The sequence below is a fragment of the Scyliorhinus torazame genome, chromosome 6 (assembly GCF_047496885.1).
Source record: "Scyliorhinus torazame isolate Kashiwa2021f chromosome 6, sScyTor2.1, whole genome shotgun sequence".
Lineage (NCBI taxonomy): Eukaryota > Metazoa > Chordata > Chondrichthyes > Carcharhiniformes > Scyliorhinidae > Scyliorhinus > Scyliorhinus torazame.
The window spans coordinates 154,194,172-154,220,074 of NC_092712.1; the positions used below are offsets into that span (position 1 = coordinate 154,194,172).

General features: G+C 45.9%; 1 protein-coding gene across 18 annotated transcripts in view; it reads right to left on the reverse strand.

Annotated features, from left to right (window-relative positions):
- Positions 1–4,028: 4,028 nt before the first annotated feature.
- LOC140425085 (uncharacterized) overlaps positions 4,029–25,903 on the reverse strand; it is a 243,230-nt gene continuing 221,355 nt past the window's right edge. For all 18 annotated transcript variants that reach the window (XM_072508976.1, XM_072508973.1, XM_072508975.1 and 15 more), the window contains 4 exons: positions 24,511–24,618; positions 22,577–22,676; positions 6,007–6,243; positions 4,029–5,319 (listed from right to left, as the gene is read on the reverse strand). In XM_072508976.1, coding sequence (XP_072365077.1) covers positions 5,252–5,319; positions 6,007–6,243; positions 22,577–22,676; positions 24,511–24,618 — 513 coding nt within the window. In that variant the 3' untranslated portion in view covers positions 4,029–5,251. The remainder of the gene's footprint in view (positions 5,320–6,006; positions 6,244–22,576; positions 22,677–24,510; positions 24,619–25,903) is intronic.

Here is a 25,903-nt window from a genome sequence, read left to right on the forward strand (position 1 = left end):
GGGTTGGGGAAACTGGCACGTACGGGTGAGGGCCAGTGTACAAAGCTGTGTAAATATATCATTTTGGCATGTACATATCTTGCTTTGCGCGATTTCTCTTTTTTTGTACGGGGGGGGTTATTGTTTGTAAGGGAGAAAAATTGTGTTAAAAAACTTTAATAAATATATATTTTTTTTAAAAATGAACCCTTTGTGTCCTTAGTGATGTATATCACATCCCCCCTTTTTTCGTGTTACATATTTTCTGTACAGCGTTAAAGAAAATTGAACAAACTAGGTAGATAAGTGATGCTATGTACAAGTTATGATAACTGTGATGACTATCCAATATGATACAAGACCAAATCATAGTTGCAATGACTTTGAGGGTAAGACAATACAAAATAAAAGTTGAGTCCAAAGTTCATGAATTTATATGGTCTGGTATAGAAGTGTCAATGGTGACGTTGTCATTCCCTAGTGAACGCCGTCAGTGTCCTGGTGTTTGGTCATCAGGAGGTGTTCAAGTGTTCAAATCACTGCATTGACTGATTTGGAGTCTGTGTCTTTTTTTCCCCGATGCTTATGGTAGCAATTCTTGATGGCATCCGTCCTGAAAGTCAGGTGCAGCAAATGTGAATTGGTAAGATGCATCGTCCTGCCATGGTATGTCATTGTACTGAGCTGAGTAGTAACAGTGTCCCTCATTTGCAGAGTTGTACCATGTTGTACAGGTCGTTGTTTCATTGTTGTTGTTTCTGTCGTGGTCGTTTTCGGTCTTGTCATTCTTGTTGTTTTTGTCATGCCTGTTTCCTTTTTTGTTGTTTTTGTTGCGCTGCATGTTGTTTTAATTGTTGCTATTGCTGTTCTTGTTTCTGCAGTGCTTCTTGCGGTTTTTGTTTTTCTTGTTGCGCTCAATGAATGTTCCGTGTGGATAATTTGCATTATTGTCAGAGTTATTGGTGCGGGTGTCCTCTGTGGTATCTGTTGCACTGAGCGTTTCGTCCCCAGAATGGTCTGATATTGCATTGATGTTGGTCACATCAGTCATTTGTGGTGGATTTGATTCCTCTTCTTTGGTGCCCCTCTTCTGGAGTCAAAATCTTCATGATTTAATTTTCCTGTTGGTCTTGGTGCTCCTCTTCTGGAGTCAAAATCTTCAAGATTGCAATTGACGTGGTCTCTCTGGACTCTTGGGTAGCCCTACTCTCATTGTTGAGTGCTTCTGTACAGACAAGCTGAGTTCTGTCAACGAGCTGTCCGTGGAGGCTTGCGTCGCTCCCTCTGTGGAGTCTTTCATCGTTTTCTGTGTAGAGGCTGGGACCCTTTGTGGTGCATTGACCACTCTCTATTTGGAGTCGGGGACCCTTCGCGGTGCGTGGACCACTCTCTGTGTGGCAGCAGGCCGCTATCTGTGGGCTTGTACCGCTCTCTGTCTCTTGGTGTCAGGCCGCAGCATAATCCTGCACTCACGAGTTGGGATGTCATAACTGCTGAGCTGAAGATTCCCCAATCCGAAGAACTCATCGTCGGGGTCGTCAATATACAACACGTCTAGTTGTGGTTCGGATTTGGTACTGGGGTAGCCACCTTCCAAGGTGAAATCTTCGTCTGAGTCGTTGTCTTCCAAGACCATATCATGTTTTGTGTCGGAGCTGGCATTGGGCTCGCGATGTCCAAAGAAGAATTCAAGATCTGAGTCATAGTCTTCAAGGACTGTATCATCTCTTTGGGCGGTGCTAACTGCTTGTTGCAGGGTTCTGCGGAGGTTACTTTCAGCTACTGGTCGAATTTCAGGCATTGTGCTGTCGTTCCAGGCGAAAGAATCGGGTTTTACGGCTTTAAATGTTTTCCCCCGTGTTTTGGGACATTTCCCCTTTAAGTAGGCCTGGTACAGGGCCGCTGACGTCATGAAGCGTGTGACGTAGTGCGTAGGAAGTGATTGCGCATGCGCAGATCGCGGTTCCTTTACTTGGGGCCTTTTTCGCAATTGCGCATGCGCGGCTTCTCGCGCATGCGCAAATGGACCTTCCCGTTCTGTGCGCAACTGCACACGTGCAGCACCTTTTCCAAGATGGCTGCAATTCAAAACTGCTGTTTGTTGCTGCAAGCCTACCTCGCGGTGAGTTTTGGCACCTCTTTTACCATTCCTTCCATGCAGAATTCTTGGAATTTTTCCAGGACTGCCTGGAAGTCGCTCTTGTTTTGCTCCTTTGAGTATTTGAAGGTCTGGAAGATTTCAGCTGCTTCTGGACCCGCAATGGTAAGTAGAAGTTTTATTTTCTCTGCATGCCATCTAGGTCGGACGCTACCAGGTAGACCTCGAATCTCTGCCAGAACCAACGCCAGTTTTCACTGAGATTGCCTTGGTACCTGAGCTGCTGTGGAACCAGAATCCCGAACATCATCTTGCCTCGGTGTTGTTGCTGGTTGTCACTGTTCGCTGAGTTGAAACTATATGGATTTAACAGCCACTCCTGAGTACCATGTTTTGTTATGCTCTTGACATAGCTTAAGCTGCTTCCTTGATGTGCACTCTGACAAAGGAAGGTTCAGACTTGGAGGTAGCTTTAACACATTTATTAAACTATCAACAATTCTCCTACTTGGATTTGACTCTCCTGTTAATCCTGCTATAGCTACTCAGACTGACTAACCAGTCTGCTACAATCCATGTGGTGGGTGTGATGTTCAATCAACCCTGTGTCTGTACTCACTGAGTGTCTCCACTGGAAAGAGACTGAGCATGTGTGCTGTGTCCTTATTTATGGGTTGGTGTAATGCCCTCCTGTGGTAGTGTCAGCTCTGTGTGTATCTTGAATGCCCATTGGTCGTGTCCTATCTTACTGACCTATTGGTTGACTGTCTGTGTGTCATGTCTCTGGTGCTCCCTCTAGTGTCTAGCCAGGTGTAGTGTATGTACATTAACCCTTTGTGTACTTACAATGATGTATATCACCACAACACCAACATTTGATCTTGAAATCAGTTCATGTTTTAAATTTAGATATATACAATTCAATGCATTTTATTGTCCTTCTGGAAATTTGCTGTGGGTACAATTGTTTTTGCATAACCAACAAGAAAGAAAGATAACAACCCAGATCGCTACAGTGCAGCCTTAAATTCACAGCCAAAGGGAATAAAAGATTTAAAAAATATCTTGGGTCTTGGAGCTCTCTCCCTAGCACAGGCACATCCGATTACTATGTCTAAATTGGATATGACTGTGTCCTCCCAGACCGTTCTGTACCAGGAATCAATGGGGGTAATGAGATGAGGTAAAAGAGTTTTAGGAAGCTGTCCAATCCCAGGTGGTCATAGTTCATCAGCAGACACTCAGCCATCCTTAATATCCTGTTATCTCTCGGCTATTAAAAGGCTCCAGGCGAAGGAGACCGCCTGCTTTTGCTGATCCAATCCACACTTGTTCCTGCCCAAAGCCCCCCTGCAGAGCAGCAACATCATCAACTCTCATCTCCTAGACCGCACACTCTCAGGTTCGATGCTAGCTGAAGAACTGATCTGGGAAAAGGGATAAGAGGTGATGAATATATTCGGCATCCCAAATTACAGTTTATGCAGACAAGCCAGACTGGCCCACTCCAACATTATTGAGCACTATACCAGGACTCATATGGTAAACCTAAGTGGTATTTTTTTGAAAATAGGAAAGGGTGAAATTAGGAATGGTGAAACAAATTAAATTCAAACAAATCCAACAGCAGGTGTCAGAAAAAATGACTGTCACACATCTGATATTTACCTTCCCCTGTCAAATATTCAAAAGACTACATTTCTCACTGCCACAGAAAGCAGCAGAAAATAAACAAAAAGTGGATGGAAACTGCCAATACTGTCCAGAATTTCCTTCCACTATTCCCAACTTTACCAACTTCCCTTTGACTGCAATTCCATTCTTAAATGTTGGCATGGAATGCCAAGGAAACAACTCCCTACACACTAATCGCTCCAAATGTAACTTGCACCATTCAGTAATGAAATTAGACACATACTGCAAATGTAAGTAGGAAACCAGACCTCAAGGAAACAGTCATACAATATTTATTTTACCCCAAACACAGAAGAATAAAAGATATACTTGTGTTGAAAGTCACTGTCTGTAATGATTACATGTGGGTAAATGGGCATTCAAATGAAAGTAATTCTTGGCAAATGATGAGTTTGAAAGAAGCCACAAAACCATTTCCTGAAGCAGGTATTATTAAAAATTAAAGTTTTCAAAACACAAAAATGTAATTGTGTTTTACAATCAGGATGTTGGGAAATGACAGTGTTCATTAGTGCTCTGTAAAATTATGCTAATATAAGCTGATGAAAATACTTATATACAGAAATGTTACCCATCAGTGCAAACAACTCTGCACCAATAAGATTCTGGAGCCTTTAAAACATCAACAAACCCTGGCTACAATATTCAATGACACTTTTTTCAATTACACAGATTTTAGGCAATAAATGAATAGTTCTTTTATTATCTCTCTTCACTGAAGTTCATTAAAGACCAAGACAAATTAAGCAAGCAGGATTTCTAACGGTCATACATTTGGGGATACTGGTAAATATATATAAGAAAAACCTTAGTTTGCTTTGTAACATTCACAGGAAATCCTCAAATGAATGAATTAAAAGCATCTGCTCACAACAGATGTCTTGCACCTGTGCTAAGTGACACGTTGATACAAATGCAAAAATTATTACAGGTATACCTTCTGGAAACCAGAGGTCAGTCAGTATTCAAAAGATTTAATTTCCTTACCCGGGTCTCCAATCCCCTGCTTCGAATCAAAATGGTTTGAGCTTGTTTTAAATAACTGATGGGATCTCTCATTAGATTTACACATTGCTGTTGGGACTACCACTTTCAGATCAATGCCAGTACTATTTCAATTGGGACTACCACTTTCAGATCAATGCCAGTACTATTTCAACTATCAAAATGTTCGATCTTTGTATTTCTAACGAATTCAGCAAACAAAATACAGAACACTTCAGCTAACTTTGAAATCAAGAAGGTTGAAGCTTTGTTGCAATCAGAATTAAAAGATCTACATCAAAGCTGTAAATCAACAGTACTCAAAGTTATTTTTTTTCTACAGACATACTTAACTGACATTTCAACATCTTGGAATGCACAAACAAGCCTTTTCTCTAATGTAAGCTTATAAACAAGGTTTAAAAAGGAATTTTTTATTGATCCGTAGGTTGCCCAGGAATTTTCTTGTAGATGGGTGCTGAATTGTAGTATGTCTTAATTTGTTTCTTTACGAAGCACTCCAGCCTCCCTCAGCACAGTAACCAAGGTTGAAATCCTTATACCTGGAAAGAAAGCAACAAGGTATTGACTAACATGGCTCTTTAAAAATGAGTATCTACAGAATTATAAAATATTTTAAACTGATGGATTTTAATCATCCTTTTGAAAGATGCACCTTGTGATCCTTTTGTGATGAAAAACATAAATAGACAATGGCATTGAAAGACTGAACAATTTAACATTAAGATTCTATATCCAATAATGCTGTAGATCCGTAATGGGGAAATGCTGGCGTTGGACTGGGGTGAGCACAGTAAGAAGCCTTACAACACCAGGTTAAAGTCCAATAGGTTTGTTTCGAATCACTAGTTTTCAGAGCACAGCTCCTTCCTCGGGTGAACCTCTTCATTCACCTGAGGATGGAGCAGTGCTCCAAAAGCTCGTGATTCGAAACAAACCTGTTGGGACTTTAACTGGTGTTGTAAGACTTCCTACTGTAGATCCGTATGGTAGTAGAATTTGTAACCAATCCAAACCGTTCTCCTGAATTTCTGAGCAGTCTCAGCTAACACCATCAAACAATAGATTACTGGTCATTCATCTCAGTGATGTTAGTGGAATTTTGTTTTGTGTTGCATTTTCCTACACACAAATAGTAACCCCATAATTTGGCTGTGAACACTTTGGGCTCAAACAATAATACAATTTAATTCATTCTTCTTCCTTCATGCAATTTATAAGTCATTTACCTTCAAATGCAGGGTTGTTGGCTGCTAGCCGAGTCAGAGTATTGGTAATTGTCCTCTCATCCATTCCACGAATAGAATTCAGTAGTGATGGGGTCAGGAGGTTGCTGTGTATCGATGACATTGTCACACCAGTATTACGAATCACGGGGCGAGATGTCGGATTACTTATGGAGCTTCCGATACTAGAGGATGGATATTCAACAAGTTGTTGCATATTCTTATCCCTGCTAGGGTGACCTAATGTATTTAAAATGCACAAGAACATGTAAATAATCCAGTAATGGTCGAACTACTGCATTCAATTTCTCTGTAAATGTAACGTATTAAAGCTGTGTTTATTCAAGTCTAATCTTAACAAATGAGAAACAATTCCAAGCAAATAAGAGAGGTTGCAACTATACATTTTTGGGCTGGATATAACTTTATTTGCCTTTTACTATATTTTTGTCTGTACAAAACCAACTTGTTTGTACAAAATGAGTGTGTAATCTATAGTATAAAACAACACTTTCGGCCACCATTTGGGGAAAAAAACCCAGAAACAAAATTGTAGTCTACCCCCAAGTGTTTAATGAAACCTCCACTATGACTTTTTTTAAAATTTAAGTACCCAATTAATTTTTTTCCAATTAAGAAAAAGTTCTCCCATGTCTGCGTGGGTTTCCTCCGGGTGCTCCGGTTTCCTCCCACAGTCTAAAGACGTGCAGGTTAGGCTGATTGGCCACGCTAAATTGCCCTTAGTGTCCAAAAAGGTTAGGGGGGGTTATTGGGTATGGGGGGGATAGGGTATAAGTCAGGGTTTAAGTGGGTTGGTGCAGACTCGATGGGCCGAATGGCCTCCTTCTGCACTGTATGTTCTATATAAGGGACAATTTCACAAGGTCAATCCACCTACTCTGCTCATCTTTGGCATGTGGGGGTTAGACCCACGCAGCCAAGGGGAGAATGTGCAAAATCCAAACGGACAGTGCCCCGGAGCAGGGATCGAACCCGGGTCCTCGACGCCATGATGCAGTAGTGCTAAACACTGCGCCACCGTACCGCCCTGAGCCTCCACTATGACAGTAATCAATAACAGGAGGGTTCCATCAGTACATAATGCTGCTGTATAAACTTCCAAGATTTGAGCAACTGAGTCCCCTCACTGAAAATTCAGTTGGCGGGATCTTTCGAAAAGAGAAAATTGATGGAGCACCCTGCTTTCTGGATGTGGACAAGGCTGGCAAAGTTGTATTTATGCCCATTCCTAGTTGCCCCAAATTGGTGGTAATGGACTCTCTGAACAGTTGGAGTTCTGGTGATGATGATGCCCTCATGATGGTAGAAGATGGGAGATATTGCAAGACATTGACCGAGAAACTCCAAAGTACGTACTTTATGTTCTCACAACATTCCTGCCCTGGCTCCTCACTGATAAGAAGTTATAGGGCAAAGAGGAATTAATTGAAGTTGATGAATTATGCAGTGCATCCTACAGATCGTACACAGTGCACCCACAGGATACATAATAGTAATGAAGCAAGTGAATATGGAGTCCAGTGGCAGAAACACCAATCAAGCGAACCCTGTTCCTTGGATGATGTTGGGCTTGAGTGTTGTGATAGGTTAGGCCCATCCAGGTGAATGGTGAGCTTTTAATCAAATTCCTGATTTGAGCCGGGATGGAGGATAGCCTTGGAAGGGATCAAGAATCCCTACAGCGCAGAAGGTGGCCATTCGGCACATCGGGTCTGTGCCGATACTCTGAAAGAGCACCCTACCTAGACCCAATCCCCCACCCTATCCCCATAACCCCATTAGGGGCAATTTAACATGGCCAATCCACCTAACCTACACATCTTTGGACTGTGGGAGAAAACTGGAGCACCCGGAGGAAACCCACAGACACGGGAAGAATGTGCAGACTCCACACAGTCACCTGAGGTGGGATCCATGCCGCCCAGATCAAGTGAATTATTCACCAGAGAAACCAGCATATGCCCTATTCTTGCAGTCATTTTTTTTTTTCATTAAAATTTAGAGTACCCAATTCATTTTTTCCAATTAAGAGGCAATTTAGCATAGCCAATCCACCTAGCCTGCACATCTTTTGGGTTGTGGGGGCGAAACCCATGCAAACATGGGGAGAATGTGCAAACTCCACACGGATAGTGACCCAGAGTCGGGATCGAACCTGGGACTTTGTCGCCGTGCGGCAGCAGGGCTAACCCACTGCGCCACCGTGCTGCCCTCTATTCTTGCAGTCATGGCGATGAAATAGCTGGTCCAATTAATTTTCTAGTCCCCCACACCATGAATCCCTTCAGCTCTTTCGCCGACACCCTCCCCAATCTCGGGCTCAACCAGTACAAACCTGGGTCAATGACTGATAAAGAACTGCCCCCCCCCCATCAAAATAATCAACCGGTGCAACTCCAGATCAGGGATCTTCCCCAGCACCCACCCCATAAACTCCCTCTATCCCCCACTCCCTTGAAGAAGCCGATGAATGGCTGTTACCTCCCTCCGCGGAGGCAAACCCCTGCAGCGATCCCCTCAGGGCGAACTTGATTTTCTCGAATCTGAGAAACCCCGCCATGTCGCTAACCCATACCCCCGACTTCGGGGTCTCCGGGTCCCTCCATCTTAGTAGGTTCAGTCTCCAGGCCACCAGGGAGACACAGGCCAGAACATCGGCCTCTCTCACCCCCTAGGCTCGCGGATCTTCCGACACACCAAAGATCGCCACCTCTGGACTCGGTACCACCCTCACCTTTAAGACCTCTGACATGACATCAGTAAACACTGCCAGAAGCCCCTCAGCCTCGGACATGCCCAAAACATATGGACATGGTTTGCTGGACTACCCACACAGTGCCCACACCTATCCTCCAACCCCTCAAAGAACCTGCTCGTTCAGGCCAAAACATATGCGCCCTGTGGACCAGCATGAATTGTAAAGGCTTAGTCTGGCACACAACGAGGATGCATTAACTCGCCTCATGGCCTCTTCCCATGATCCAGCCACCAACCCCCTACCCAGCTCTTCTTCCCACTTTCGCTTCACCTCCCCTATGGGGGCTCCCTTCCACTCCATCAGTTCCTTGTAGATTTCAGAAACCTTCCCCTCCCCCACTCTCGACACCACCTTATCTTGTAGCCCCTGGGGCAGCAGGTGCGGGAAGGCCGAAACCTGCCTCCGCACAAAGTCCCTCACCTGCAGATACCGCAACCCATTCCCACCTGGCAGCTCAAACTCCTCCAAGCTCGGGAAGCCCTCATCGACAAAGAGATCTCCAAATCTCTCAATCCCCGCCCGCTGCCACCTCCGGAAACCTCCCATCCAGCCCCCCTGGAGCAATCTGGTGGTTCCCACATATCGGTGCCCACACCAATGTACCCTCCAACCCCATATGCTGCCGTCACTGTCCCCACACCCTCAGGACAGCCACTACTACCGGGCTTGTGGAGTACCTGGCCAGCGAGAATGGCAGAGGTGCCGTTAACAGTGTCCCTAAACACGTGCCCCTAGATGAGGCCACCTCCACCTGCTCCAAAACCAACCCCTCCCCCAAGGATCTCTAGGATCTCCCAAAAGGTACTGCAGAGAACGAGAACCATGGGGGCCCCCACCCCTCCCAAACCAGAAGCTGAGCAGGTGCGAATGGAGGAGGTCTCCTGCACGGGGACCTCCCCCCGTGCCCTGGCCACGGCTGCACTCCCAGCCCCACCGAACAAACACTCAACAAGCCCAGTGGGGATAGCCACACTCCGGTCTTGGAACCAACTGCGACAGCACTTCAGATTAACCAAAATGTCCGTTAAGGTCCCATCTGCAACAACCACGTGTTTGCTCCAGCCCTAAAGGACGCCACCTTCAAAGGGTGGAGACAGGACAGGGTGGGCAATGACAGTTAGAAACTTCTACGCAAACAACACTGGAGGAACTCAAACAGAGAGGTTCCAGCTGACGGGGGAAAAGAGCGAAGATACATGCAGGTCAAAAATGTCTTATGAAGGGAAACAATAACGTACCCACGACCGCCGCAACAATCGCTGTTAGAGGACCTACTAGATACAGTCATCTTAGGGAGGGGGAATTGTGGCGACATGTATGAGCGACTACTGCCACGGGCGCACACACCACTGGATGTGACAACGGAAAAGTGGGAGGAGGACCTAGGGTTTGAAATAGGGTGGGAACTCTGGAGCGAAGCATTGTACAAGGGCAACTCCACCTCCACGTGTGGAAAGCTAAGACTAATGCAGCTGAAAGTGGTACAGAGCCCACATTTTTTTTTTTTTTTTTTTTTTTTATAAATGTTTTATTGAAAATTTTTTCCCAAACAACAATTTTTCCCCTCTTACAAAGCAAACGCAACAATAACAATACAGAGATTTTAAACAATACACAAGTAACAAAACCCCTTTATCTTTGACCTAAACTAAACCCCCCCTCCCCCCCCCCCCCCCCCGCTCCCCCTGGGTTGCTGCTGCTGGTCATCTGTCTTCCCTCTAACGTTCCCCTAGGTAGTCGAGAAATGGCTGCCACTGCCTGGTGAACCCTTGAGCCGATCCTCTCAGGGCAAACTTTATCTGCTCCAGTTTAATGAACCCCGCCATATCATTTACCCAGGCCTCCAGTCCGGGGGGTTTCGCCTCCTTCCACATGAGTAGGATCCTGCGCCGGGCTACTAGGGACGCAAAGGCCACAACGTCGGCCTCTTTCGCCTCCTGCACTCCCGGCTCTTCCGCAACTCCAAATAGAGCTAACCCCCAGCCTGGTTTGACCCGGGCCTTCACCACCCGCGAAATCACTCCCGTCACTCCCTTCCAATACCCTTCCAGTGCCGGGCATGCCCAAAACATATGTGCGTGGTTTGCCGGGCTCCCGCCACACCTCCCACATTTGTCCTCCACTCCAAAGAACCTGCTCAATCTTGCTCCCGTTATGTGTGCTCTATGTAGCACCTTAAATTGAATCAGGCTAAGCCTGGCGCATGAGGAAGAGGAATTTACCCTGCTTAGGGCATCAGCCCACATACCCTCCTCTATCTCCTCCCCTAGTTCTTCTTCCCACTTTCCTTTTAGTTCGCCCACCGACTCCTCCCCCTCTTCCCTCATCTCTCGGTAAATCTCTGACACCTTGCCCTCTCCGACCCACACCCCTGAAAGCACCCTGTCCTGTATCCCCTGTGTCGGGAGCAATGGAAATTCCCTCACCTGTTGTCTAGTAAATGCCCTCACCTGCATATATCTCAAGAAATTTCCCCGGGGCAACTTATACTTTTCCTCCAATGCTCCCAAGCTCGCAAAAGTCCCATCTATAAATAAATCTCCCACCCTCCTAATTCCCAACTGGAACCAGCTCTGAAATCCTCCATCCATTCTTCCTGGGGCGAACCTATGGTTGTTCCTGATTGGGGACCCCACCAGGGCTCCCCGCACCCCTCTCTGTCGCCTCCACTGTCCCCAGATATTCAATGTTGCCGCCACCACCGGGTTCGTGGTAAACTTTTTAGGTGAGATCGGTAGCGGCGCCGTCACCAGTGCCTCTAAACTCGTCCCTTTACAGGACTTTCTCTCCAGTCTTTCCCACGCCGCTCCCTCACCCTCCATCATCCATTTACGTATCATTGCCACATTGGCGGCCCAATAGTAATCGCCCAAGTTCGGTAGTGCCAATCCTCCTCTGTCCCTACTACGCTGAAGGAACCCCCTCCTTACTCTCGGAACTTTCCCTGCCCACACGAAGCTCGTGATGCTCCTGTCTATTTTATTAAAAAAGGTCTTAGTGATTAGTATAGGGAGACATTGAAATACAAATAAGAACCTCGGGAGGACCATCATCTTAATTGCTTGCACCCTGCCCGCCAGCGATAGAGGCTGCATGTCCCACCTCTTGAAGTCCTCCTCCATTTGTTCTACCAACCGTGTCAGATTAAGTCTGTGCAAGGTTCCCCAGCTCCTAGCGATCTGAATCCCCAGGTATCGGAAGTTTCTTTCCACTTTCCTTAGAGGCAAGCCTTCTATCTCTCTACTCTGGTCCCCTGGATGTATCACAAATAATTCACTCTTTCCCATGTTTAGCCTATACCCCGAGAAATCCCCGAACCCCCTCAAAATTCGCATAACCTCTATCATTCCCCCCGCTGGGTCCGACACGTATAACAATAGGTCATCCGCATATAACGAGACTCGGTGTTCTTCTCCCCCTCTAATCACCCCTCTCCATTTCCTGGAGTCTCTCAACGCCATGGCCAGAGGTTCAATTGCCAACGCGAACAACAATGGAGACAGCGGGCATCCCTGTCTTGTTCCCCTATATAGTCGGAAATACTCCGATCTATGTCGACCTGTAACTACGCTTGCCGTTGGAGCCCCATAAAGAAGTCTAACCCAGCTAATAAACCCGTTCCCAAACCCAAACCTCCTTAACACTTCCCATAAATACTCCCACTCCACCCTATCAAATGCCTTCTCTGCGTCCATTGCCGCCACTATCTCTGCCTCCCCCTCCACTGGGGGCATCATTATCACCCCTAATAGTCGTCGCACGTTAACATTCAGTTGTCTCCCTTTTACGAACCCTGTCTGATCTTCGTGCACCACCCCCGGGACACAGTCCTCTATCCTCGATGCCAGCACCTTTGCCAACAATTTGGCGTCCACGTTCAACAATGAAATGGGTCTATAGGACCCGCACTGCAACGGATCTTTATCCCTCTTCAAAATTAACGATATCGTCGCCTCCGACATCGTCGGGGGTAGAGTCCCCCCTTTCCTGGCCTCATTGAACGTCCTCACCATCAACGGGGCCAACAAGTCCACATATTTTCTGTAATACTCCACCGGGAACCCGTCTGGTCCTGGGGCCTTCCCTGCTTGCATGCTTCCCAGTCCCTTAATAACCTCGTCCACCCCAATCGGTGCCCCCAGGCCTACCACCCCCCGCTCCTCCACTTTCGGGAACCTCAATTGGTCCAGGAACTGCCGCATCCCCTCCTCTCCCTCTGGGGGTTGAGACCTATACAGTTCCTCATAGAAGGTCTTGAACACCTCATTTATCTTTCCTGCCCTTCGCACCGTGTCTCCCCTTTCGTCTCTAATTCCTCCTATTTCCCTCGCTGCTGCCCTCTTTCGCAATTGATGAGCCAACAGGCGACTCGCCTTTTCCCCATATTCATACCTCCTCCCCTGTGCCTTCCTCCACAGTACCTCCGCCTTTCTGGTGGTCAGAAGGTCAAATTCCGTCTGGAGTCGTCTCCTCTCCCTGTACAATTCCTCCTCCGGGGTCTCTGCAAATTCCCTATCCACCCTTAAAATCTCCCCCAGTAATCTTTCCCTTTCCTTGGCCTCTGTTTTCCTTTTGTGGGCCCCAATGGAGATCAGCTCTCCTCTGACCACCGCTTTTAGTGCTTCCCATACCACTCCCACAGGGACCTCACCGTCGTCATTGACCTCCAGGTATCTCTCAATACACCCCCGCACTCTTGCACACACTCCCTCATCCGCCATCAGTCCCACATCTAATCGCCAGAGTGTTCTCTGCTCCCTTTCCTCTCCTAATTCCAGGTCGACCCAATGTGGGGCATGATCCGAAACCGCTATGGCTGAGTACTCAGCTTCTTCCACCCTAGAGATCAACGACCTTCCCAAAACAAAAAAATCTATCCGGGAGTACACTTTATGGACATGGGAGAAGAAGGAATACTCCCTCGCCCTAGGTCTAAGAAATCGCCATGGATCCACTCCCCCCATTTGGTCCATAAACCCCTTAAGTACCTTGGCCGCTGCCGGCCTTCTTCCGGTCCTTGAGCTGGATCTATCTAGCCCCGGGTCCAGCACCGTATTAAAGTCCCCTCCTAAAATCAAGTTTCCTACCTCCAGGTCCGGTATACGCCCCAGCATCCGTCTCATAAATCCCGCATCGTCCCAGTTTGGGGCATACACGTTAACCAACACGACCTCCATTCCCTCCAGCCTGCCACTCACCATTACATATCTACCTCCGCTATCTGCTACGATGTTCTTTGCTTCAAATGCGACCTGTTTCCCCACCAAAATGGCCACCCCTCTATTCTTTGCGTCCAGTCCTGAGTGGAACACCTGTCCCACCCATCCTTTCCTTAGCCTAACTTGGTCCGCCACCTTTAGGTGCGTCTCTTGGAGCATAACCACGTCTGCCCTTAGTCCTTTCAAATGCGCGAGCACTCGGGCCCTTTTTATCGGTCCGTTCAGGCCTCTCACGTTCCACGTGATCAGCCTCACTAGGGGGCTACCTGCCCCCCTCCCGTGTCGACTAGCCATTACCTTCTCTAGGCCAGTCCCATATCCCGCCTCCGCGCTCCCGCTCGCTCCCCCAGCGTCGCACACCATCCCCGCCCACCCACTCTTTAGCCATTTCCTTTTGGATTTCCGCAGCAGCAACCCAGTTGTCCCCCCCCCCCTTCTCCCTCCCTCCTCCCCTCCCCGCTAGATCTCTTTCTAGCTTGATTGCTCCCCCCATATTACTTCCGTAAGTCAGCTGACTTCAACTGACCCCGGCTACTCCTGCTCACTCCTCGACCTCCCCATGTGGGGAACTCCCATCCGCCTTGCGCCTGTCTTTTCGCCTTATTCTTTCTGGTGCGGGAACATCCCTTTACCTGACCCGCCTCTTATGGCGCAGCTCCCTTTCCCCTCCCCCTCCCCTTCCCCATTCTCCAACTATGTCCCGTCTTTCCCCCCTCACCGGCGCCCACATTTCCCCAATGTCTCCCCCCTTCCCTGTTTACTTCTCAATTAACTTCCACCGTAACATTAACAATAACATTTCCTGCAGCATCAGTCCCTCAGTTCCGATCCAATTTCTCTTCTTTGATGAAGGTCCATGCTTCCTCCGCCGTCTCGAAATAATGGTGTCTCTCCTGATACGTGACCCATAGTCTTGCCGGCTGCAGCATCCCGAACTTCACCTTCCTTTTATGCAACACCTCTTTGGCTCGGTTGAAGCTCGCCCTCCTTCTCGCCACCTCCGCACTCCAATCCTGGTATACCCGTACCACTGCATTCTCCCATCTGCTACTCCGCACCTTTTTAGCCCATCTCAGGACCTCTTCTCTATCCTTAAGGCGGTAAAATCGCACGATTATCGCCCTGGGTGGTTCTCCCGCTTTTGGTCTTCTCGCCGGAATCCGATTTGCCCACTCCACCTCCAAGGGGCCCGTAGGGGCCTCAGCACCCATCAGTGAGCTCAGCATCGTACTTGCGTACGCTCCACAGTCCACTCCTTCCACACCCTCAGGGAGACCCAGTATCCGAAGGTTCTTCCTTCGCGCTCCATTTTCTAGGGCTTCGATCCTTTCAGTACACTTTTTATGAAGTGCCTCGTGCGTCTGTGTCTTAACCGCCAGGCCCAGGATCTCGTCCTCAATATCTGTCACCTTCTGCTCCACCACACGGAGCTCTGTCTCCTGGGTCTTTAATGTCTCCTTGAGCCCCTCAATTGCCTGTAGCAACGGGGTCAGCACCTCCCTCTTCAGCAGCTCCATGCACCGTCTCACAATTTCATGCTCAGGCCCCCATGTCGCCTGCGCTTTCTCCGCCGCCATCTTGTACTTCTCTCTTTCTGACCCTTTGGTCGACGATTCCTCGCGCTGCAGCCGCCGCCGCCGGTTTTTTCCTCCTTCGTTTGGGGGGGACTCCCTTCTCACACGCCCCACACCGGGTTGCGTCGTCGAAAAATTCCCCGTTGAGGCTCTTAAAAGAGCCCGAAGGTCCGTCGGAGCTGAAGCCGCCGAAGCGTGCGGCTAGCTAGGCATCACCGCAACCGGAAGTCCCTTCAGTGGCCTTGATGAGGTCTTTTCACAGTTGTTCCCTCTGCTGCTAGAATTCACCTTTGATACAGGCCCTCAGGTCAGCTTGCAGCTTTAAGCTTGCCCTTCCCCCGCCTGCATGCTGGAAGAGGCCCTGTTTATCCTGTAGTTGCAGCCAAATCTTTCACTGTTTCTGCGTGTGTCTGGCAACCAAGAGACATACCCTTCCTGGGGGACACTGTCGGGGAAATATTGCCGCCTTCTTCCCACACCGGGAAATGTCAAACAAATGCCGTGGGGGCCCTGTAAAAGAGCCCAAAAGTCCGTTCCAAGCAGGAGCTGCCGAATATGCGACCTAGCTCTGCATAGCCGCACCCGGAAGTCTACAGAGCCCACTTAACCACAACACAAATGAACAGGTTCTAGCCGGAAGTGGAGGACAAATGCGAACGGTGCCAAGGAGACCTGGCCAGCCATACCCACATGTTCTGGTCCTGCCCCAGACTAGTCGGGTACTGGACAGCCTTCATAGATTATTTGAGGCGATGGCCAAGAGTGTGGGGGTGAGGATGGAACCATGCCCGAGAGCGGCAGCATTCGCGGTATCAGAACAGCAGATCTCTCCATAGGGAGGGGAGCCGACGCACTTGCCTTTGCCTCCCTGATCGCCCGCCGCAGAATTCTGCTTGGCTAACGATCAGCAGCACCAAAGCTGCAGACTGGCTGGCCAACCTATCAGAATTTCTCCAGATGGAGAAAATTAAATTTGCCATTTGGGGGTGGGAGGAAGGCTTCCACAAAACATGGGAGCCATTCACCCAGTTGTTCCAAGACCTGTTTGCAGCCAACAGCCAATAAGCCAGAGGCAAGGAGGGGGAAGCCATGGTAAAACAACGAGGTGGAAGCAGGGGACCCAGATGGAAATAAACATCGATTGGAGAACAAAAAACAAGAAGCGGTAACCATTACAAATGACAACCAATGTAAATATTGGAAGACGACCAATGTATACATATTTCCAATTTCGATGCATATTCACGCTCATCTTTGTTCTGTACAATATGAAAAATCCTTCATAAAAACTTTTAATAATAGGTGCAGTGGTTACCACTGGGACTGTGGTGCTGAGGACCTGGTTTGAATCCTGGCCCTGGGTCACGGTCTGTGTGGAGTTTGCACATTCTCCCCGTGTCTGCGTGGGTTTCACTCCCACAACCCAAAGATGTGCAGGTTAGGTGGATTGGCCACGCTAAATTGCCCCTTTTGGAAAAATATAATTGGATAATCCAATTTATAAAAACAAAAGTAAGAAGATAACCAAGGAAAGGGTAGGGCATATAAAAGAGCAAAAAGGTAACTTGTGGATGGAGGTGGACGATGTGGCTATGAATGAAATGAAAATCGCTTATTGTCACAAGTAGGCTTCAAATGAAGTTACTGTGAAAAGCCCCTAGTCGCCACATTCCAGCGCCTGTGCTGTTACGGGAATCGAACCGTGCTGCTGGCCTGCCCATAATGTGGCTAGGAACAGGCCCTTCGGCAATCCAAGCCTGCGCCGATCACTTGGCCTATCTAGACCAACCGCCTCTAACCTTCTATACCCAGTCTGTTCATGTGCCTATCCAGATAAGTCATAAAGGTCACTAACATATCTGCCTCAACCACCACACTTGGCAGAGCATTCCAGGCCACCACCATTCTCGGTGTAAAAAAACAAGCCCCGCACATCTCCATTGAACCTTTCCCCCCTCACCTTGAACTTGTGCCCCCTTGTAATTGTTATTTCTGCCCTGGGAAAAAGCCTCCAACAGTTCACCCTATCTATACCCCTCATAATTTTATAGACGTCTATCAGGTCGCCCCTCAGCCTCCGTCTCTCTTGGGAGAACAATCCCAGTTTATTCAATGTCTCCTCATAGCTAATACCCTCCATGCCAGGCAACATCCTGGTAAACCTTTTCTGCACTCTCTCCAAAGCCTCCATGTCTTTCTGGTAGTGCGGTGACCAGAACTGGACACAGTATTCCAAATGTGGCCTGACCAATGTTCTATATAACTAACATAATTTTCGAGCTTTTATACTCGATACCCCGTCCTATGAAGGCAAGCATGTCATCAGCTTTCTTTACCACCATTTCCATCTGTGCTACCACTTTTAAGGATCTGTGGACCTGCACGCCCAGATCTCTCTGTGTCTCTATGCTCCTGATGGTTCTGCAATTTATGTTACAGCTCCCACCTAAATTGGATCTACCACAATGTAACACCGCGCATTTGTCCGGGTTAAATTTCCATCTGCCTCGACCCTGGGTCACTGTCCGTGTGGAGTTTGCACATTCTCCCCATGTCTGCATGGGTTTCACCCAGACAACTCAAAGATGTGTGGGTAGGTGGATTGGCCAGGCTAAATTGCCCCTTAATTGGAAAAAAAAATAATTGGGTACTCTAAATTTATTTTTAAAAAATCAATCTGCCATTTCTCTGCCCAATTTTGCAGCCTATCTATATCCTGTTGTATTCTCTGACAATCTTCATCACTATCCGCAACACCTGCAATCTTAGTATCATCCGCAAACTTGCTAATCAGACCCGCTACGTTTTCTTCAAAGTCATTTATATATATTATAAAGAGCACAGATCCCAGTACTGATCCCTGCAGAACACCACTAGTTACAGACCTCCATTCGGAAAAACACCCTTCTACTGCTACCCTCTTGTCTACTATGGCCAAGCCAGTTCTGAATCCATCCAGTAAGTTCACCCCTGACCCCATGTGATTTAATCTTTTGCACCAGCCTGCCATGAGGGACCTTATCAAATGCTTTACTAAAGTCCATGTAGACAACATCCACAGCCTTTCCCTCGTCAATCATTTTTGTCACCTCCTCAAAAAATTCAATGAAATTAGTGACACATAACCTTCCTCGTACAAAACCATGCTGCCTGTCGCTAATAAGACCATTCATTTCCAAATGTGCATAGATCCTATCTCTGAGAATCTTTTCCAACAATTTCACTATCACTGACGTCAAGCTCACTGCCTATAATTACCCGGATTATCTTTGCAACCCTTCTTAAATGACCGTACAACATTGGCTATCCTCTAATTCTCTGGGACCTCACCTGTGGGCAACAAGGACACTTCTGTTAGAGGCTTAGCGATTCATCTCTCGTCTCCCTCAGTAATCTGGGATAGATGCCATCTGGCCCTCGTAATAACAACCTATTTTAAATTGTTTACACATCCCTCTGAGACACCACCAATCAACGTGGCCCTCTCCTTTGTGAATGCCGATAAAAAATACGCATTAAGGACCTCACCTACTTCCTCTGGTTCTACACATAATTTCCATCCTTTGTCCTCGAGTGGACCAACTCTTTCTCTAGCTACCCTCTTAATATACATATAAAATGCCGTGGGATTCTCCTTAATCCTATCTGGCAAGGACATTTCGTGACCCCTTTTTGCCCTCCTAACTCCCTGCTCAACCATGATTCTTGAATCCTGCCTTTCCGGTCCTTCCTTTTTACCGGCACATGCCTGCACTCCCATCAACTGCTCCTTAAACAGCCTCTCCCAAACAACAGCCTCCAAGTCCTGCCTAATCTGGTTATAGTTAGCCTTCTCCCAATTTAGCACTTTAACCAGAGGACAACACTCGTCCTTTTCCATGAGTATCCAAATTGTGGTCACTGTTCGCCACATGTTCTCCCACTGCAACTTTGATGATCTGGCCGGGCTCGTTCCTTAGTACTAGGTCCAATATAGCCCCCTCTACAACAACACTACCATTTCTACATCTATCGCGAGTCTGCTTACATATCTGTTCCTCAACTTCCTGTGGGTTGTTGGGAGGCCTGTAGTACACACCCATTATAGTGACTGACCCCTTCCTGTTTCTGAGCTCTACCCACAGTGCCTCGTTACTTGATTCTTCCATGATGTCCTCCCTCTGTACAGCTGTAATATATTCTCTAACCAGTATTGCAACTCCCCCACCTCTTTTACCTTCCTCCCTGTCTCACCAAAAAACACCTATATCCTGGAATATTTAGCTACCAGTCCTGTCCCGTTTTTAGCCAAGTCTCTGTTACAGCAACCACATCCAAGTTCCGCGCGTGAATCGAGGAGGAGAGTGAAATATTTAAGTTAAGCATTGGGAGAGGTGAAGTATTAAGGGGATTAACATAATTAAAAGTGGTTAAATCGGGGCCAGAAGAAATAGACTTGTAAGAAACGGGAGAAATAGCTTTGGCTCTGGCCATCATTATCCAATGCTCTGGATACAGGTGTAGTGCTGGAAGCCTGGAGGTTTGCTAATGCTGTACCTTTGTTTAAAGGGAGAGTGAGGCATATGCAGAATAATTACAGGCAATTGCATTAGTAGATTTACAACAATGTTGCCAGGACTAGAAAACTGCAGCCATAGGGAAAGATTGGAAAGGGTGAGGTTGTTCTTCTTGGAACAGAGGCGGCTGAGTGGTTTGATTGAGATATGCAAAATTGTGAGGGGATGGGAATGGTGTATTTACTTTAATAGAGAGATCAGTGACTGAGGGGGTATAAATTTAAAGTAATTGATAGAAAGATTAGAGGGGTGTTGGCGGAAAACATTTTCACCCAGAAGGTTGTGGGCATTGGAACTCACTGCCTGATAGTGTAGAAGAGGCAGAAACCTTCAACTCATTTTAAAGGTGTCTGGATATGAGTCGCAACTGCCATAACCTGTAGGGCTAAGGACCAAATGCTGGAAAGTAGGATTAGGCTGGGTGGCTTGTTTTTCAGCCAATGCAGACACAATGGGTAAAGTGGCCTCTTTCTGTGCCATAGATTGTCTAGGATTCCATTCTAATTGGAGAGTGTTAGATGATACTCAACTTCAAAGGAGATATTGAAAGTCAGTTGAAGGTTATTGGTCACTTTCTTGATAAAGGTGGTCATTATTGGGAACTAATGTGGCATATCTGTTGCCTGTACTTGTCAGAATAAGCCGATTGCTTTCCAGTTCCTCTGTAAGCTGTCATGAGCATTTTCTTTGGAGGAATTTAAAATGTAGCTGGAATTATTAGCAAAATGTTTATGACAGAAGAAAGGTCATTGATGATCTTGCTGAAGATTATTGGCCCAAGAGCACTTCGTAAGTAGTTCAGGGGCTGTGATGACCGACATCTAACAACCATGACTATCTTCATTTATGCTACGTCTGACAAAACAATGGAGAGGTTCCTCCTCGGCATTCATAACCTCAGTTTTGCTTGCAATCCTTACTAGCATAATCAGCAAGAAAAATCTACGGCAGATAATCTCATTCCTCCTCTGTCGTTCGGCTCTTGGACCTACATCTGAATCAACGATGATGAGATTGAGATCTACTCACTGCACCCTTTGACTCCCTTATCAACCCTCTATCCATGCTAATATGTTACCCATTACAACATGAACGCTCATATTGTGTAGAATAACCTTTGAATTGACACCTTGACGAATACATTCTGGAAATCCAAATGCACCACAGCTGCAGGTTCTCCTTTATTCATAATGCTTGTTATTTCCTCAAAGAAATTTAGGCAAACAATTGGCCTCCTTCTGCACTGTAGGGATTCTATGAAACAAAGTCTCTTATCTTTTTACTTTCATCATCATTTTACATCCCTCTTTCCCCTCTGTGTTCTCCGTGTTTGTATATTGGGTGGAGCGAGTAAAAGGGAGGTGAGGGTTAAAGGTTAGACCATAAGACATAGGAGCAGAATTCGGCCACTTTAAATTAATTTAGAGTATCCAATTCATTTTTTCCAATTAAAGGGCAATTTAGCGTGGCCAATCCACCTAACCTGCACATCTCTGGGTTGTGGGGGTGAAACCCACGCAGACACGGGGAGAATGTGCAAACTCCACACAGATAGTGACACGGGGCCGGGATCAACATTGGGTATTTTAAAATAAAAAAGTTAATTTCAACCGTGTTGTGACTCCGGGTCAATTGGGGTTGGAATTGATCGCATACTGGCTCAAGGTGTCGTAACGATAGAGGAGTTACATTTGTTATTTTCCAATCTGATGGGACTATTCTAGAATCCAGGGAATTTTGGAAAATTAAAACCAATGCATTTGCTATCACAGAAGCCACTTCTTTTCAGATCATAAGATGAAATCTATCATTAACTGGGAACGTCAGCTAGTTCTAATAATTTTGTTCGTACTTTTTCCCCTGGTGGTTGATATTATTTTAAATTCCTCCCTTCTTTCGCCTCCTGATTTGCAATTATTTGTAGAAAGTTATTTGCATCTTCTGCAGTGAAGGCAGACACAAAATATCTGTTCAATGCAAGTATATCAACAGCAGCTAATTTAGCACGCTGTCTTATTTAGTCAATCTTTATAAATATATCAAACTAGTAGAGAAACGAGAAGTCTTAAAATGTACATATTTAAGTCAGCTTTGTTATTCAAAAATATTTGCTATCTGAGACAAAGCAATTTAATGAGACTGGATGAAAGTGCAGTGATTTCAAGGGGTTGAGCTAAAAGGTTAGGCTCAGGATGTTCAACATGAAAATAAACAACCACTTCTGTTTCAGCAAAACAAATTATGCAACAGAGTTTGTGACAAAGGGCACCAGGCTACTAAAACGCTTCTAAACCAGCTCCCCACATGCTCTAACACTGACATGACTTTGATGCCCTCAGGATGGTACAGGCAATGATAAACTGCTGCTAGGAGTGACTAAAAACACCTGGTAATCAATATGTACCACACAGACAAGATTTACCATCTGTTTAAAACACAAATTACCTGGGTAACTCCCCAAGTTCGTTGCCATATGCAACTCACGTCTCGGATTGTCAGCTGGTATACAGGATTTTGTTTCTTCAATTAATTTCTCAGCAGAACCCTAAATTTAAAAAAATCCAATGTAAGATGTACTTGTAGATGTGAGGAACTCTACACATACCTACAATTTGTAAGAGAAAGAGATGTAAATGTTAATCTAGTGGCCCGTAAAACTTTTCTAGCAGTCAGTGTAACTGTAACATGATTACATGAACATTTTTATGGCTGTGGAAATGCTGGCCTGGTGAGAACATGATGTCTTTTTTAAAAAAGGTGTGGGAATTATTATAACATGCATTTAAAAAAAAATGCATATCAATCCTGGTCACTGCAGCATCTGTGCCAGCAACTGGTTTAACAGTAGCATGGCTGAGATAGAAAAACAAAGATTTGAAAAATTGAAGGTTTTATGTATGTGCGTGTGCTGGAAGGAAAAAATGTTAAAACCATAATGAAAATGCACAAAACATTAGCTCAGTGACCAAACACATTCCATGGCTTAATAATTTTAAAAAATCATTTATGGGATATGAGCATCGTTGTCTAGGCCATTCATTGCGCATCCTTAATTGCCTTTCAGAAGGTGGTGGTGAGCTGCCTTATTGAACTGCTACAGTCCAAGCGGTACAGGCACACCCAGTGTTGTTAGGAAATGTGTTCCAGGATTCTGACTCAGTGACAGTAAGAAATGGAAAGATGGTGTGGGGCTTGGAGGGGGACTGTTAGTATTCCCACAGCCTGCTGCCCTTGTCCTTCTTGATGGTAGCAGTCATGGTTTGGAAGGTGCTGTCTAAGGAACCACAGCCTTGTTGAGTTCCTGCAGTGCATCTTGTAGATGGTACACACTGCTACTACTATATGTCGGTGGTGGAGGGAGTGAATCTTTGTGGGTGGGGTGCCAATCAAGCAGGCTGCTTTGACCTGAGTGTTGTTGAAGCTGCACTCATCCAGGCAAGTGGAAAATATTCCATCACACGCCTGACTTATGCTTTGTAGATGGTGGACAGGCTTTTGGGAGTTAGGAGGAGAATGGCTCACCACAGAATTCTCAAGCTCTGGCCTGCTCTTGTAGCCACAGTATTTATATCGTTAGTCCAATTCAATATCTGGTCAATTGTAATCAGCAGGATGTTGATAATTTGGGGATTCAGTGATGGTAATGCCATTGAATATCATGGGCGATGGTTAGATTCACCCTTGTTGGAGATGCTCATTGCCTGGCACTTGAATGGCACGAATGTTACTTGCCACCTGTTAGCCGAAGTCTGGATATTGTCCAAGTCTCGCTGCATTTGGACATGAACCTCTTCAGTATCTGAGGAGTCGTGAATGGTGCTGAACATTGTGCAATCTCTCATCACCTTATGATGCAAAGAAGGCCTTTGATGTAGAAGCTGAAGATGGTTGGACCTATGACACCACTTTAAGGAATTCCTGCAGTGATTCCTGGAACTGAGATGATTGACCTCCAACAACCACAACCATCTTCCTAGGTATGACTCCAAGCAAAAGTGGTTCAACAAAAAGCATAGGTTCCATCCATGATTAGTGTTAATTTAGCCAATCTAAGTCAAGGCGGAGTAGGGGCATTGCATTTTGTGCCTCTGGCTATAGAAGGGAGAAATAAAAAATTTGTAAAGAAAAATTTGAAATAGAGCAGTGGTTCCTCTATCCCAGTTCTCTACGCAATGACCGCTCTAAAACTCTGAACACTGTGGTTCGGCTTGCACATCACAATCAACCAATCAGCCCACCTACATCATACTGGCCAGGATCACACATGAAGAATTGCCACTTAACCAGATGCGGATATCAATGTCTTCAGGAAAGGGAAATATGTGGTGAAACTGGGAAAGATTAACAATTACATGGAATTAAGTTTTCAAAATATTTACCGTGATCTTCAAGGCCTTTTGACCAAACTGCAGCAGTCTATTGCTAAGCTCGTACATAACCTCCTTGACATATCCAGCATCAGTATCATTAATAACTTTGAAACTGGTCTGAAAGTAAATATAGGATAAATTAATTACCAAGAATCTTATTTAACTTTTCTAACAGGTGTTTTAATGCTTCAAAGGACAACTTGCAGCTTTAAAAATCTACTCTTTACTTCAGAGCTGCCTCTTAACAATGCACCGAACTTGCTAATATTCTATAACAATCTACTCAGCAGAATAGTTCTTCCACACACTGCATCAAGGGAAGTTAAAGACTCGTACGTTAGATCTTTTTTCAGGAGAAAACAAAATGAGACACCCAAGTGTACTTAATTCTCAGAGAGGCAGAGGAGCTGTCTTGGTATATTGAGCATGCTTCATTTAAAGAAAGTGGCTCTAGAAACTAACGAAGATTAAAATGGAATGAAATGAATGAATGAAAATCGCTTATTGTCACAAGTAGGCTTCAAATGAAGTTATTGTGAAAAGCCCCTAGTCGCCACATTCCGGCACCTGTTCGGGGAGGCTGATACGGGAAATGCAATGTAGCGTAATAACTTTTTGCATTGACTTCATTGTTCTCAAAGTTGCTCACATTTGTGCAATCAGGAAATCAGATTACCCAGGATAGGATAAAATAAGTCATCTCACCATAATTCCCCTGGGAAAAATCTCAATTCTAGCTTTAGAATGATTCTCTTTCTCTTCCTCCTTTCTGCTACATCATCACCTTGTTTCAAGGCAGGAAGCAACCAATATCAAGTTATAATAAAATTGTGTGAAAATCCAACTAAAAATTGTGTATCATAGTTTGTAAGATAGTTCCAAAAATAAATGGTCAGTCTGGGAGAGAGATTCTACAAAGGCTGGACTTAAAATCAATGCTGCATCTAAACTTATTTTCTTCAGTCACTGTATTCAATCAGGAAGTATATCGTAGCAACACAGAACGAGAACATTGCGATAAACCTCTGAGCGTTTACACCTTCAAGTTAAAATGAACAGCAGTGCTTAAAATACTCGCCAATTAAATTTTTTTTTTTTTTTTTTTTTTTTAAAGAGAACCCAATTATTCCCCCCTCCCCCCCCCCCCCAATTAAGGGGCAATTTAGAATGGCCAGTCCACCTAACCTGCACATCTGTGGGTTGTGGGGGTGAAACCCACGCAGACACGGGGAGAATGTGCAAACTCCACATGGACAGTTATTCAGGGCCGGGATTCAAACCTGGGTCCTCAGCGCCGCAGTCCCAGTGCTAACCACTGCACCGCATGCTGCCCCCTAAATACTCACCAATTCTGACCAAGTAAAGGCAATTAGGCTTCAGATAGATAGCTTATCCAGGAGGC